Raw genomic sequence first — 17,020 nt, forward strand, 5'->3', positions numbered from 1 at the left:
AATATTCGACATAAACGAAAGATTTCAATAGAGACATTTAAATATAAATTTCAATGAATGCTTGTTATCCTGACATTTAAGAGTACAAATTTTAATATGCGTCCTTTATTCAGGTATTCAGGCACCAATTTATATGAAGGTCTTCTATTGTGCCATTTAAATATTATTTTGAATAAGAGTCTTTTAGTATGACATTCAAGTATCCATTCCAATGAAAGTCTTCTCTTGAGACATTTAAATATATCTTTGAATAAGGATCTTTTATAATCACATTACATTGTCAATTTCAATGAATTTCTTCTATCGTGATATTGAACTACATATTTAAATAAGAATATATACTCTGACGTTCAAACATAAATTTTTAAAGAATCGTTCAATTCTGATATTTACTGTACTTAATTAATTAGTGATAAATAGATTGCGGATTTTATATACTTATGACAAAAATAAATAGGTCGAATTTAAAACAGTAGACAGATTGAACGAATTCAATAGTGTCATTATATCATTTTCAAGTTTCTAAAATTGTTAAAGAAAGAAAGACCTTTTTACCTGTGACAAGCGGTTGTTGCAATTCACGAATACAATTTTCATTTCGCATAAAGATCCGCAGTCTGACAATGAAACTTTTTCATTGTTCAATGTCATTTGAAACTGTTCCAACCAAGCAGTTCCTCGATACTGGAAAATTCTTCAGGCGGCTCTCGGCCCTCTTGAATCTTGTTAATTGTCAATTGGGAATTTTCTCGTATTCGGTGTCTGGCTGCAGGAGATACACGGAGAAAAATCCGGTTAGGCAGTCGGCGGCACAATAGTGCTGGCCGCTATTGTATCTTTCAGCCATATTTTTGGTACACCCTGTATTGTATTGCATTCGAAGTCGCAAAGGGAGACGCGATTTGTCCCCTAATTTATAACCACGCTTTTATTCCCCGAATGAGAGACGCGGCCGGCTTTTCCGGCTTCCTGTTTTTGCTACTCCGTGCCTGTGCATTCATAATAAAGCGCGAGTGATATAACGTCGGAATATGCAAAAGCTTCTTTCCCCTCCATGTAAGGCGACCTTTATAACTAATAAAACGGCGCTTCTCCATTTTTGTTGGCACGAATCCCGAACCTGGATTTCTCAACCAGCGCGCGGTGCTCGAAGAAACGAAGTCTAAATAACGGACTGTTGCGTAAACTCTTGCGCAATACTATGTCAAGCATGATCGTTTGTAATGTACACACGTGTTTTATGGCATTTGCGTTCAGATTATTTGCACTCTGATTGCTCACCGAAAGCAGGAACGTATTTGTTCGCGATGTGATTTGAATAAATTATGAAATGATGGAACGTTGCGAGCAATTACATTATTTGATTTGATGAAAGATTGTATTCGCTTAGATTTTCTGAAACAAAAATTCTTTATTCTGAAAGTATCAAGATTATCAGCTTTAAAGGAAATATGAAGTGGTAGTATTTGATTGAATTTTGAGAAAAGATGAATACAAATGTTGTGAAATATGAACTGATAATTTTGCAAGTACCATAATTGTCAGCTTTGAAATAGATATAAAAGGATAAACGTTGGAAATAATTAGACCGTTTCAGTTTGACAAGATACTGTGTTGATATTATTGTTCGATTTTATTGAACAAGAAATTGTCGATATTGAAAGTGCCATAATTATCAGCTGTATAGAAAATATGAACTGGTAGAACGTTGGAAATAATAAGACTGTTTAAATAAAACTTGATAAAAGAGTGTATTGATACAAATTTTATGAAGCAAAAATTTATAAAAGTTCGTATTGACACAGATTTTATGAAACAAAAATGTATAAAAGTCTATATTAATACAGATTTCATGAGATAAAAATTCTTAATGTCACAAGAACTATAGTAATCTCGAATTGGTTATTTTCGTTCAGATGTTCGTTCGCTTCATTGATTATAACAATGAAACGTAGTACAAAATATTAACGACGTTAAATTAACGAAATGTTGACCTACAAATCGCCTCTCAGGACATAGTTATATAATAATAACGATCTAATAAAATTATACAATAGTAATAAAGCTAATAACATAAGCCATTTGTGAAACTTAAGTTGTCAGTAATTTACTAAATTCACGCGATGATAGTATAAAATGATTGCAAATTATAATAGTTCTCAGCGACGTCTCGCAGTCTTCGTTTGAGTATAGAGAATCTCGCTATAAATGTATAAAGTGTACTATGCTAAATATAGATGACACACACCCAAGTCCAAGTTACGCAAACTTGAATTTGACAGTATTAAATTATTCCTCACGGCAAACTGGTGAAAATGATCAGTAAACAAAATGAACATCGTCGTACAATTAAAATATAGTTTTTAACAAATTCGCAATTACTTTTTCAACTTTTCTCTTGCTACCCTAGCATTCGCACGATCGTTTACAGATACGTACAAGTTTTTAGATAATTCGTAAACGATCCTAACTAGTTTTACTATCACAGTTGCTGCACATAAAATAATATAAATGCCATACATCAAGAACTGTTGGAAACATGTCGTCCTTATTACAGCCCGAACAGCTGTCAGAACCGCAACTGTTGCGCACGCTATAATAAAATTAACATCGAGCAGTAGATACTGGTACCACGATAGGTTGGACGCCTCTGTTTTCAAGGAATCAGCTCCGTGGCGTGTTAGATACTCTATCCAGTAGACACCTTCGTCTACAGGTGGCATTGGACGATCTTTGAACTGCAGGGATAGTTTCTTTGCTACATCTGCATAGCTGTCAACAGAACGAACAACAATATTTGCAACAACAAATTTCTAGAAATGAAGTAAATACTGAACAGTCGTGTAGCATCAGCCAAAATTATTTCTACTGTTAATTGAAACTCAAACGGCGAAGCATTCTGACAAACTGTTAAAAGTGACTATGCGTCGGATAAGTTATAATTTTATTAATGAATTTTGTTTAACATGTTTATTGAGGTACTCCAATTAGACACGATAGATTTTCTATTCTTACGGAAATGTAGATAAAAATGCATCCGAATTGAACTTTAGTCGAATAACGATTCATTCGAATAAAATGTTATTCAAATAAGAATTTATTTGCAAAGAAATCCACACGGAAAGAATTGATTTGAATAAATGTGTGATAGAATACGAAGTGTTCTTTCATAGTTTATCGATTTATTTCTTCCATTTCACTTTGTCGAATTATTCGAATAAGCAATTTTTCGAATTATTCGAATAAAGAACTTTCCTAATTATTTTAATTTCTCGAATTATTCGAATAAAGAATCGTATGAGAAAAGAATTATTCGAATAAAGAATCATCTGAAAAAAGAATTATTCGAATAAAGAATTATTTTCGAATAAAGAATTATTCAAATGAAGAATCATTTGAAGAAAGAATTAATCGAATAAAGAATCATTCGACTAAAGAATTATTCGAGCAAAGAATCATTTGAAGAAAGAATTATTCGAATAAAGAATCAATTGAAGAAAGAATTATTCGAATAAAGAATCATCTGAAAAAAGAATTATTCGAATAAAGAATCATTTGAAGAAAGAATTATTCGAATAAACAGATAGAATGATTAATAACGACTAATGAATGAGACGAATAAAATATTCGTCTAAAAGAAATTCATTCGATTAATTATCTTAGATAAATATTTATTCGAAACAATCCGAATAATGCCCAACTCTCCCCGGTACAACGTATTTCTGGATGATAAAGAATTCAGATGCCAGAGGTTCGAATAACGGAAGCTCAGCTTTAGTAGTTCCGGAATGACTTTTCGTCCAAACCGGTAAGATACGTGAACACGGGGAGCATCGAGCTAATGGAATCTATTCAAAACTTATAGTTAGTTCAACGCAGTGCGATTAAACTAACCAAGCAAGTGCCTGCAGTTCGAAGCAGTCTACATACAGGCCGGGCTACATGTAACACGTGTCGTAATTTCATTACATACTCCGGCCAGAGTTTCAAGGTACACAGGGCGCGCGGATATTTTTGATGAACTTAATCGATCATGCGGATGTACGAGGCAAATTCTAATTAAACGTCGTTGCCGTGATAACGGAACTAACAAACTCAATCGCGGCATCTTACAATTACTGTATTTTGCGCTCGCGTGGGTGTTCTACGCTTGATGCGTTGCTAAACTGTGGATCCCGTTGCAAAATAATCGTTGTCTACGTTATTTGGTACGAATAGAAACTAAAGAAAAATTTTGTGCATTAATTGCAACAAACGGAAGGTGAATAAAAATGATTTCAGTTAATTGCAACAAATAGGAGCTAAATAAAAATTATTTTCATTGACTCCAACGAACAGCAGTTAAATGTAAATAATCTGCAATTAAATAGAGATTGTCTGCATTAATTGCAACGAATAGCGGGCTAAATAGAAATTACCTTTATTAGCTGCAACGGGCAGAAGTTAAATCAAAATTATGTGAATTAATTGCAATAAACAGGAGTCAATTAAAAACTGTCTGCATTGATTGCAGACTAAATAAGAAATTATCTGCATGAATTTCAACAAACAGGTGCTAAATAAAACTTGTCTGTATTAATTGCACGAAGTAAGGGTATAATACAAATAGTCTGAATTAATTGCCACGAACAAGAGCTAAATAGAAATTGTTTAAATTACTTGCAAGAAACAGGAGCTCAATAAAAATTGTTTGTATTAATTGCAATGAACAGGAGCTAAATAAAAATTGCCTCCATTAATTGCAAAATTCGTTAGTTTTTTAATCCTTTCATAGTTCGAAATTTCCCTTACTGACACAAAAATATTGTACGTCAATTGCAAGAAACAGAAAAGTTGCAGGAACATTTATTTTCTCTGTCAACAACTTTTACATTTAATCTAGAATTCTTTCGACGTTTTCACTGTTCCGCATTTCGCTTATTCATCTCTCGCACGAATGCATAAAATCCGCAGTGCGATAATTCCTCCACTCGATACATGCATTTTCTAACACGTCTGTGTATTAAACGAATCAGAATAAAACGTTCCGAATAATAATAGTTCTTTTACTTTCTATACTTGAACATACGCCCATCAACTGATTCGCTTACAACAGAGCCGCGATGCGCACTCCGACGCATTTTATGAGTTATTGAACACAGCCTGCTGGGAATAATCGAACACCACTGATCACGAAATATAATAATGGATTATTCATCGGTACGAATGATTATTTTTGCAACTGCACGATGCTTTTACCGTTCATTCAATTATTATTAGCCGAAGCCCATGAAATTTGCAATACGAGTGGAAGGCACGGAGCTTCTAATTACATACCTCTCGTTCAGGAGCAGCTCGTTCAGAGCGGCCAATACCGCTTCGTATGAGAGTTCACCGTAATTCAGCTGCAAACCCAGACCTTTTTTCACGAAGTAGGCCATGTTCAAGTGCTGGTCGCCGAATAAGGGCATCCCAAGAATTGGAACTCCGCAATAAACCGCCTCTTGGGACCCAAGCAGTCCAGAGTGTGTGATAAACAGCCGCACGTTCGGGTGACCTACGGATTGCCAGGTAATAAGTTTATGTGACTCCGAACATTTTCCTGACAGCGGTCGTGACTCACGAATCCTTCGAAAATCTCGTCTTTTAAATTTTTATTAGACTTTCAACTATCGGTCGTTTCATACGTTTAAGCCACGAAAACAAAGTTTTGTTGCTTTCGAACAATCGTCGATCTTCGAACAGCTGTAACTCTGTTAAAAGCTATCAAAAAATTAAGAGCTTTTTTTAAATTAAAGCTTGAAATATCTACTTTGCAATATCATAATCTAACTTTTAATTTCATGCATTCCCATATCATGCATATCCTAAATCTGAGAGCACGTTCGTGATACCGAAAAAGTAATACAATGACCGACTTCCTCTTCACGATGGCTCCTCAAAATTTAATGCACGATTTCTTTTGACTGTTTCATGCAACAAAAATGTGGAACAAGTTTGATCGGCATAGCTCCCATGGCGAACCACATTTGAAGCTTAAGAAATGGAGTAAAAAAAAAATCGTACGACAAATTTTGAGGTACTTACGTTAAGAGGAAATTTTATACTTTAAATCTGTGAAGATGCAGTTTGAAAGAAAAATTTTCCGAAAATTCTACAGATGTTTGAATTTGTAGCATTTCTGCAGAAAAACTGGTCTCCAGTTTTCCACCCGTTACATTTTTCAAATTAATGTAACGAGAAAATAAACAATGGATCACGAAAGTAGACGTTTCGTGCTTTAAAATGAGTCAAAGATCATTGTAGTCCAATTATTTCTCACAAAACTACAACAGTTCAAATATCAACAATTTTACAAAAATTGTAAAAATGTCTAAATACTTTCAAGAATAATTAATAAGAGCGAAACAATAATAATTAAAAACTATTTTCTATTCTCTTAGTTGATTTCACGTTTGTTTCCAGAATGTTCCATCTGATATTAGAATATAAGGATACTTCTACCTTATTTACGTTACCCAAAACTTTAATCCTTTAACGAGCAAAGTTTGACTGTTCTTAATTTCTTGAAAGACTCCGAATGAAATACGTCAATCAAGAAGGTTACTTTATGCTACTACATTACAAAGTTATTAAATTTCTCCAATTAATTGAACGCGTCTGCATTACAGAAATAACAACTGGGGTAATATTATATTAGGACGAAGTAAATTCGAACTGGCTTCGATGCGAAATAAAAACTCTCGAACGGTGGCTTTCACGTTTTACATCATAATACCTTTGTGAGAATAATACGATTGAATACTGTGGTATCGGATTATCAAGCTTAGTTAAGGCTGTCCTACTTTCCAAGAATATATTAATAATCACGGACTACAATTATGTGTTCCTGGACGATATATATATTCGTATCGCATAATGAGTTTCAGCGTTTCAAACGTTCGCTAACAAAGAAAAACGACTTCTATGAATAATTCACGACTTCGTACAGAATTTGTATGTTTTACGCGGTGATAAATAATTCTACACGAAATTTCATTACAATTACGTGCTACCGGAAGATGTATTCATATCGCGTAAGAAATTTCAACGCTTAAAAGGTCTCGCAACGAAGAGAAAACGAATTCTGTAAATATTTAGCGTCCCGAAATTGTTGAATATTTTCGCTGGTTTTACAGGAAATTTGATCGTTCAATTATCCGGATAGTTTGTGTGCGCAACGTGAATTATAATAAGACGAGAATTATCCGCGAATTAGGGGTGGGCAAGATTCGGGTTAGTTTGAGTTAAATCTTGGAGTAACTCCAAATTTGCTCGTGCGTTACCTGCACGTGTCATTTCGTATGCTGTTAGCAGCCTGATCACTTTACATGCAAATGATCGCAATCGAAGTAACTGATTTGAGACGACATCGAGCTCCAAGGCATCCGAGGTTAATTACTTCCTTTAAGGCGGAACACCATCTTAACGGTCCAAAAAAATCGATTTCTATTTTTTCTTTATTTTCTAAATGCTCCAATTACTGTGCTCCCATCCCGAATGCTAAGCTTCAATTACCGTGCATAATAAAAATTTAATACTTTACATACTTTCATAAATTTTTCTATAAAAGTATGGTTAAAAAAAAAGGATAATATACTTTGATCTTCTTTATTAGATTAAATATTTTATGAAACTGTTGTATTTCAACAAAATTTGAAGAAAATCAAACATGGATAGTATAATTACAAGACTACGGATTTTATGCATTTGCGACAAGAATGAACAGATCAAATACAAAATTGTAAAGACAGAAGAATTTAAGGATATTATTATAGTATTTTAAACTTATTACAATCATTAAAAAGAGGAAGACATTTTCAACCAAGTTATGTTCGTTACGATTAACGTATATAATTTTTATTTTGCATAAAAATCCGCAGTATAGTAGTCGCAGTAACTTAACCACTTTTCAAAGAGATTGCAACAGCAAACTGGTGACTGATCAAGAGATCATTGTATTTTCGTTTCGAATCGAATTTATACCTTTCGACTGTCTCGTGGAACAGTTGGCAGTAACGTGTTCCGTTCGGAGCCCAATAAAATGATAAAACAAAATCGTACATCAATTTTTATGGGGTCGTTAGAAACAGGAGAATTTATTTTTTAAGACCACCGTGATGTCGTTCCTGAGCAAAGTTTATTGAACTTCCTGAAGATGTTTATAGTTAAAAAATTGTTAAGCAATTTAAGCTGCGGGTACCAATGATAATAACATTTTAAATTAAAATAACTGAGATGAGTTAATTGTGGAGCTTATGCCCTTTAAAATAAGCCTAGGTACATTGCCCTACGGATATTTATAATGAACTTATAGTATTTCGAATTTTGATTTCGCCTAATATTTTGGAAGTCGTTTATTCTGACGGCACGCTTTCGATTCAAAATGCCATAGAAGTGGAACAAAAAGTCGTTGAGCAATGTTTTTGCACTCGTTCGGAAGAGGAGACTTCATTTTTTGACTCTGATGGCAGTTTCACTCACGGAAAAATTTTTTAGAACTTCTCAGTGGTATACGAGTCTCAAAAAATGCCATAAAGGGCCATTTGTATTCTGCCTGCGGATACCAACGACATAAGAATTAGAAATAAAAATGGCCCAAATATGTCAAAAGCAGAGATTATGCTCTTTAAAATAAGCTCATGTACATCGTCCGATGATCTTTTGGAACGAAGTTATAGTATATTGAAATTTAATCAATTTTCGTCTAATATTTAGATTTGCAGAAATCGAATACTTCTGATCCTCCCAAAACATTGTCTATTCAAAGTGCCATAACATTCGAAGAAAAAATCGTAGGGCAACGTTTGAGGGCTCGTTTGAAAGAGAAAACTTCGCTCTAAAAAATTGCAATAATTGCATTCGCAGGAAGACTGTCTCAAACTTCTCAGTGGCAGGTGAATTTCGGAAAGTGCCAAAAATGGACCACTTTACTTACCTCGAGAGTACCGGCAACACAAAAATTATAAATAAATAATAGCTCAGAAGAGCTAAAAGCAGAGATTATGCTGTTTGAAATGAGCCCTAGTACGTTGTTCTACGATCTGTTTTGACCAAGTTGTAATTTATTGAAATTCAATCAATTTTCGTTTAGCATTTAGACTTGCAGAAGTCGAGTACTTTGTTCATTCAAAGTGTCATAAAAGTGTAACAAAAAATCATAGGACAGCGCACGTGGGCTCGTTCGAAAGAGAAGACTTTTCTCTAAAAATCAATAATAAATACATTTGCGGAAAAAATTTCTCGAACTTCTCAGAGTTATGCGAATTTTAAAAAATGCCAGAAAGGACCATTTTTCCTAAATCTGCGATTACGAAGAAGACAAAAATTCAAGCTGAAAACACCTACACCGTGTTGAAAGCAGACATTACGCCCTCCCCAATGAGCCGAAGAACACCGTTCTCCAATTCCATTTGACGAAGTTACACCGGCCTGAATTTCGAAAACGTCCCTAAAGTAACTTCGCTTATAGGTTCTCAGCCCCTTTAGGGTTCATAACGCCGCTTCCCCGATGCGGCGGCGTTCGTTGTCGTAACTCGAGAAACCGGCATAAAACTTTCAGAACAACAGATCGTGCCGCGGGTCCGGAATGCAACGGTTCTCCGTTGATTTCGTAATCGCCGTTGGATAATGCCCGCTGGATAGTTGCGTGAGCTGCGGTAAAAGTGGAAAAAGAAACGGCAGGGTGCACGTACAGAGTATGGAGAGTTGGGGCGCCCATTCGATGCACTTAACGTTCCTGGGCAGCTTCGGCATTTTCTCTTTGCTGCATTTCCAGAGTATTTGCTGCGGTAGTTGTTCGAATGCTTTGTAAAAGGCGGCGACCGCTTGCTCCGACATCGTGGACGAGTTCAGTTGCGACCCGAGGCTAAAGTAAATAACGCCATCTCTGCCATGGGAGTCCAGGTAATCCTTGAGGTCTTTTGGCAACGGGGGTGGTCCCTCCGGAGGAATGTGAATACCACCGAGCTCCTTGAACGCGTAAGTCTGGGCTCGGGGCGTGCTGACAGCCGGATGACTGTTCGCCAGGACCAAGGACACTCGTGATCGCAAGGTATCGAAGTCCGGCAGGTCTTTGCCGAGGTACTTCTTTGCTATTTCGTACGCGGGAACGTCGGAGTTATATCTGAAACAGAGTCATCGAGCGGTCTGTCACACACTGGGGTAGTTCGTCGATTAAAACGGTCGAAATTATTTCTACGATTTGTTCGATTAACCCCTTAACGTGCACGCTCGAGTCAACTCGAGCGCGCTGAACTGGCCAAACTGTGCACACTCGAGATAATTCGAGCGGCGTTGTACTTTATGTTGCTATAATTTTTCACACTCGAATGCAATCGAGAATTGAAAATAACAATGTGAAAGCGAAAAGAAACAATCGTTTTATTGATATTTATCATTTATATGGGATTGTAAGCTGTAACACTTACTTATTCAAGTATAAAATATATCCTTTCTCTACTTATCACTTACGACTTATCGCTTCCTTGTGAGCCGCTTTCCGACAGCGTATTCATATTCAGATTCTGATTCGCTCATTTTTCAATATATATTTTACTAAAATATAATGTAAAATAAAATATAATAATAATAATAATAATAATAATAACAACAATAATAATAATAATAGTAATATTCTGAAAATTAGAAATCATACCAATTGTATAAATATCCATTATTTTTGTATTTTTGTCATTTTCTTGCCAAGACAACGTTCTAAATTGTGTTTTTTTACATTAAAAAAAATTGTTTTTTTTTGGCCGGCCTTTTTCAAAGAAACTGTGCATTAACGGGTTAAAAGCAAGATTTTATAAGGATCTATGGCAAAATTTACACAATTTAGTGGCAAGAAATGCAATGCGAATTCTAATGCAATTTTTTAACGGTTTAAACATTCTCAACGCTTCCACGACCGCGTTGGAAACCTCAAAAATTTTCATAAAATTAAAATATTTCATTCGATTAAATAAAAATTATGAAGCAAACTTATATGGCATCGATTACTTCTTCAGCATTCGCACCTCTTGCAAATCTTAATAGAATTATGCAATCATTTTTAATTTTTCATTAATCATCCATTCGGTCGTCAATCGACTGAATTTAAAACGGGGAGATCTCCCCGTTCGGTTGGCTAAGTGTTAATACAACGATGGTCTGGAGAACTAAAAGGTAAAATATCGTAAAACTGATTATAGAGCACTATATGCCTCCCTCTAAACCATGTAACTTCTAACTGAAACATTTTCTTTATTTGATGTCGTTATGTTGCGAGACCCATCCTGTATTTGTCAGTTTTTTAAGAGTAAACAAATCTGACAGTGAATTATGTATTAAAAATGGCTTAATGTCGCAAGACGTTTGGCTTTGTAGTATGACTCGTTGCTTTAGAGTTACCATACGCGTTATGATAAGGTCCGTAAGGTGTATACGCTTATGATAAGACAATCCAGGAACGCCATTGTGATTTATATCGGTGTTCTTACCTGTACATTGCGAAAGATCTAATGGAAGTGCAGTGACTTGTGGAATGTATCTGTGTTCTTAGTTTACTTATTTCTTATTTACTGTTAGTTTTCGATGTGCTAAGACAAGAGTTTACTGTAAATAGTGTAATTTCCAAGTACGATGATAATAATGATAGCAGTTCGTGTACTTCGAATAAATTATTTCCAATATTTCCTCACAAACTTATTGTACTTTCTAAGGTAAAATTAATACATTTAATCTGGATATCGAGAACTTAAGTTTCGTGATATCAAGTAGATAATGGAAATAATATACTTACGTATTAGAAAAATACTATGTGGAATAACGCTTGATGTTTCTGAGCTAGCTATTCATCTTTTCCAATGTTATTTTCCAATTAATTGTAATTGACGAACGAATTTAATCAAAACAGGCCATAACAAAAAATAAAAGAATAAATACAATAAAATCAAATATTGTATGTGTGAAAGTGATGTCTAAATACGTTATCGAACTTCTCAGGTAGAAAATATTTATTTAACTCAATCATCGAAAAATCATCATTGCAAAATAGTTCGTTTCCAGTATTAATTTCCAATCACTAAATCAGTATCATTTAAAGCAGTGTACAATTTTGTCACAAACTTTTAAGCAATGCAATGCAACGTATTACAATGAAATGTAATATAGCATAATGCAGTGTAATATAATGTAACGTAATTAATGTAATGTCGTTAATAGCTCCAAAGCAGATTCGACACTTAATGAGTACAGTAAATTCTACCTAATCGACGCTCAGATTGTACAAAAAAAAAATGAACAATTTGGGAAGAGGAGATACGATTATTTGAGCCTTGCGGTTCGTTTTTGTAGTTACCGATTGTCAATGATTATAAAAACGAGCCGCAAGGCTCGATTAATCTTTCGAGGCTCGAAAATTCTCTTCGAAAATTGTCCATTTTTGTTTCCAAGCTGAGCGTCAATTAGGGAGAACTTACTGTAATTCTAAAACAGATCTCATCAGAAACGAATCAATCAACTGAGATTAACAAGAAAAGAACAGCCGAAAGATTTTCATTCCACGTACTATCAACGTTCATCCTACACTTCAACCTTGAACCGCCCAAAAACGAAAGAAGGAGCATCACCTGTAATGGATCTTGGAATAAACGTAGTGCCACAGGTTGTCCATCCTCTGGAAGAGATTCATCCGATCAGACAGATCGCTGAAGAAATTCGGAATATAACTGGGATTGTCAGGGTTCCCGATCATGTCGTTGGCCCAAGGTAGAGTGACGCTGCTGATCATGGCAACGGTGACAGGTATGCCCAAGACGTGGCCGATGCCTAAGAAACAATCACTGGCGAACATCTCGACGATGAACACGTCGAACTTCTCCTTGGACTTGAGGATGCTCTGAATTTTAGGATGCTGGAACGTCGGCTCGCAAATGACCAGGCCGCAGAATTGAATAAATAATTTGACGTCGTACACCGTTGACTTTCTGTCGCCAAATCTGTCGAAGGACAGCGTGTTTGTCCCGTCTGGCATGATAGAGCCGATGTCCACGTCGGTGAAGTTCGGCAGGGGCACTTTCTGCGGAAAATAAGAGACGGCGACGACCTCGTGGCCCTTTCTCGCCAAACCCTTCAGCAACGGCTCGTATACGTTATAGTGACTCTTCGCTGGGAACGGGAACACTCCCAATATCCGAGCACCATTGCCACCCACGATCATGCAGACGAGCGTCAAGGCGAAGAGAATATTCATCTTGGGATGGTTCACTCCTAGAGAAACAGACGAGCAAAATTTTCAGGCAAATGTTCGAGGCTTGAAATTGTTTAACACTGGAACCAGCGATCATTAACGTATACCTACAGGGGTCGAAGTCACTTGTTTTTCAAATTAACCAAATTGTTTGAATTCTGTATTTTTTGAGATATTTAGCGGAATTTTCCAGTTTATTTCATAGTTAATTTTGTTTAATGTAAAAGAACAATAGCAATACCATTCGCGAATCCCCACTTAAAATACTGAAAGGGGTGCGTAAGCTTGTCTTTTTTTTCCTCAAATTACGTGTCATGAGATTTTTTGCAGTCTCAACTTACGTGAAACACCCTGTATACTATTGTCTTATCTTTGCTTTATTGTAATTATTACACTGCGGATTTCATACATTTGTAGCAAAAATAAGTAGATCGAATTCAAAGAATGTTAAGAATAAAGAATGTTATCGTTAATTTATTGTAACTATTGTACAAAATAGTGAACACATTTAAAGAATTTAGAAATATCGTTGCATGAATTTTAACATGTTAAAATGATCAAGAAACTAAGTAAATATCAACTTAGCTCCTTCATCTCGTAATTAGTGCAATTTTTATTTTGCATACAGGTCCGCAGGTCACTAGAAATTGCAAACGTTGTTTTAACTTCAAGAAATGAAATCAAATATCAAGACATCACATTCTTGTCAAAAGAGAAGTACGAAATCATTGAACAGAAATGTTTAAAAATTATAGCTCAACATTTTCAGTACGAACAAATGATTTCTAATGTATTATTGTAATATATGTAATATCTAATATTTATTAATATCAATTACAAAACAGATTACTTGTTACTTGTAATAATATTTTATCCGCCACTGGAGCGAAGTCTACTGTATGAACGAAACAGAACTTATATCAAACTGTTGCTATGACACTTGCGCGAAGAAAACTGAACGATGATAGCGACACGACTGATACGTCTATCTTGTGATTGTTGACTACACATGGTAATATGTAGCATCCAATAAGAAGGTAGCTTAATGAGAGCGACAAAAATCTGGGAAAATTGATTCCGGGAAGAAAGATGAATCATCAGATGTTTGGTTACAATTCAAAAACTCTGCACACTATGACTCAAAAAAAATCAACGATCTGTTATTTAGAACAATGTATACAATAGGTTTGATAAGACTTCGGAGATAATAACATTCTATCAAATCATATTTTGCTTCAGTAAATGTTAACTTTTCAGATTTGCTTCAGAATGTTTGCTAAATTATCGTTAATTTTCGCAATACTGGCTGTTCGATATTTATAATATTAGAATATTATTTATGATATTTATAACGTTAATTTTTTAATATTAATGTTAATATATTATAGTACAATAATATTATAATATTGTGATATTAATATAGTATCAACACTAATAAATTGTAATATTAATATATTAAAATAATAACATTAATATTCTAATATTAATAGTAACAGTTATTAGTATTTTAGCTATTAAATAGTAGCTATTAATGTATTACAATATTAATATATTAATACTATACTAATATATTCTTTCTATTTTCAAGTAATGGTGACAATAATGGTGACAATAAATATGAAATGCATAGAATTCATAGTAAACTCATAAAGTAAAGTATGTTACATATATAGTTATATAAAGTATGTTATATAACTATATAGTATATATGTTATAAAATATATATATATATATATATATGTTATAAAGTATGTTATATGAAGTATGTTACATTTATAGTATCTTCACCAACTATTTAAATACAATTTATAATCTCATATACACTTGTCTATGTCATGGCAGTTATCGCGCAAAGCAAGTAGCTCTCTGCGATTTACGTAAGAGATGATGAAATGGAATCCGGTTAATAAAAACTGACGACAACGTTCTTAAAAATAATCAACGAAGCTTATCGAATTATTTCATGCTCGCGGTACTGATTAATTGCCTCGCTTTATAGGAGAACTTCGGAACGCGAGTTACGTGCCCTCAGTATTTTTTCGCGCGCGAGATTAAAGTGGTGCATTATTAAGAAATGCACGGGGAATAGGAGAGCGCTATAGCACCGGTAAGGTTAAAAGCAAAGGAATGTAAGGAACCGTCCGGTGGAAAAGAATTCGGGAAAGAATTTTCGTACCGAATCCAGTTAGAGAGCTCTTTCTCTCTCTCTCCCTCTCTCTCTCTCTCTCTCTCTCTCTCTCTCTCTCTCTCTCTCTCTCTCTCTTTATCGCTGACTTCCTCTCTGTCCCTCTCGATACTATAATAGATTACATTTTCGATTCCACTTGAAGATTATTGCCGACAAAATCTAATTGCACCTTTATCTCTTTATCGTACTTCAATAAAATTCATAAAGTCGTCTAACGAGTTCTCTTAGCTGTAGCTCGATGATTTGATGAAATTTTTTGCTGGATCTGTTGCACTCTGTCATTCACACTGTACGATATTAAATGTGTAATGTAATATTCGTTCAAATCTACTTTGTAGTATAAAATGTTACTGCGTGTTGTATGATTAAATATACTGTACATTGTATGATTAAATACATTGTACATTATATGATTAAATATAATGCACATTATATAATTAAATATGGAATACGATACCGAATAAAATATGCGTATACAATATATACAGTAATATTTTATATCTTATAGCACGTTTTAATAAATATCAGTTATTTTATATCCCACAATGTAAACAATAATTATTCAATTGAATCTTTGAACCTATTATTTATTACATTTTATTATTGCACATAACAAGTATTTTCACATTGTATTATATATTTTACATTGTATAACATAAGTAATATTTTATTACACATAATGTGAAATACTGAATACTGCAGTTGCTGAAATGAAAGATAAAAACGAAATAAATTCTGCGCTGAATATGCAGGAGATATTGATTACAATTCCATCTGCCATAAAAAAAGCATAATCATAATCACAGGCGCTTGAAAAATACGAGGAGTCGTTACCAGCTCCCAATTAACATTCGATCTGATAGCATGTGAATCACTCAACACGCTTTCGATCTGTATACTGTTACGAATCAGCAATTCAGATCGCGCGTACCAATTCAATTTTCACTTTACAAAGATGAATTTCTACCGTGTTCTAGCAATTATGAAACACGAATAATTGTTCATATTTTTCGAAATCGTTTATAAGTTATATTGACAATATCGTTTCATACCGAACAGAAAGGGTATTTACAAACATGATCTACTTTCGATGAATGGATGATTTAAATGAATCCTGTTTTACTCACCAAGTATTAATGTTACAGTAAAATCTTGTGTCATTGTCATAGAATAATATACATTAGACGTGTTTAGCGGACTGTGATTCTAGTGTTAAAGTACATACAACATGGACTCTTATTCGAGGTTTCCATTCAATTATTCATGAAAGCCAGAGTATATATATATTGTGAATATTATTTAAAATATATATATATATATATATATTTTAAATAATATTCACATTGAATTATAATACATTTATAATTCACATTGAAATTAGATACCACAAAATGACAGGTTTCTGGTTTTTAGTTTACAATTTCTGATGCCAAAATGAATACAAATAAAATAAAATAGAAAAAATAAATAAAATAGAAATGATACCAAGTTTAAGTAAATCCAGTCTTGTCGTTGTTATAAAACAATAGAAATAAAATAAAGGTACCAGCCTTCATTGTGCTTTTAAAAATTGATTGTAT

General features: G+C 34.2%; 1 protein-coding gene across 4 annotated transcripts in view; it reads right to left on the reverse strand.

Moving 5' to 3' along the window:
- Positions 1 to 1,732: 1,732 nt before the first annotated feature.
- LOC117220614 (UDP-glucosyltransferase 2) overlaps positions 1,733 to 17,020 on the reverse strand; it is an 81,808-nt gene continuing 66,520 nt past the window's right edge. For 2 of the 4 annotated variants that reach the window (XM_076518716.1, XM_076518717.1), the window contains 4 exons: positions 12,633 to 13,272; positions 9,714 to 10,144; positions 5,317 to 5,536; positions 1,733 to 2,772 (listed from right to left, as the gene is read on the reverse strand). In XM_076518716.1, coding sequence (XP_076374831.1) covers positions 2,379 to 2,772; positions 5,317 to 5,536; positions 9,714 to 10,144; positions 12,633 to 13,255 — 1,668 coding nt within the window. In that variant the 5' untranslated portion in view covers positions 13,256 to 13,272 and the 3' untranslated portion in view covers positions 1,733 to 2,378. Of the gene's footprint in view, positions 2,773 to 5,316; positions 5,537 to 9,713; positions 10,145 to 12,632; positions 13,273 to 14,102; positions 14,236 to 17,020 lie in introns of those variants that run through there. The other 2 variants (XM_033470738.2, XM_033470737.2) reach the window with 2 other exon arrangements.

Source organism: Megalopta genalis, chromosome 2, assembly GCF_051020955.1.
Source record: "Megalopta genalis isolate 19385.01 chromosome 2, iyMegGena1_principal, whole genome shotgun sequence".
Classification (NCBI taxonomy): Eukaryota; Metazoa; Arthropoda; class Insecta; order Hymenoptera; family Halictidae; genus Megalopta; species Megalopta genalis.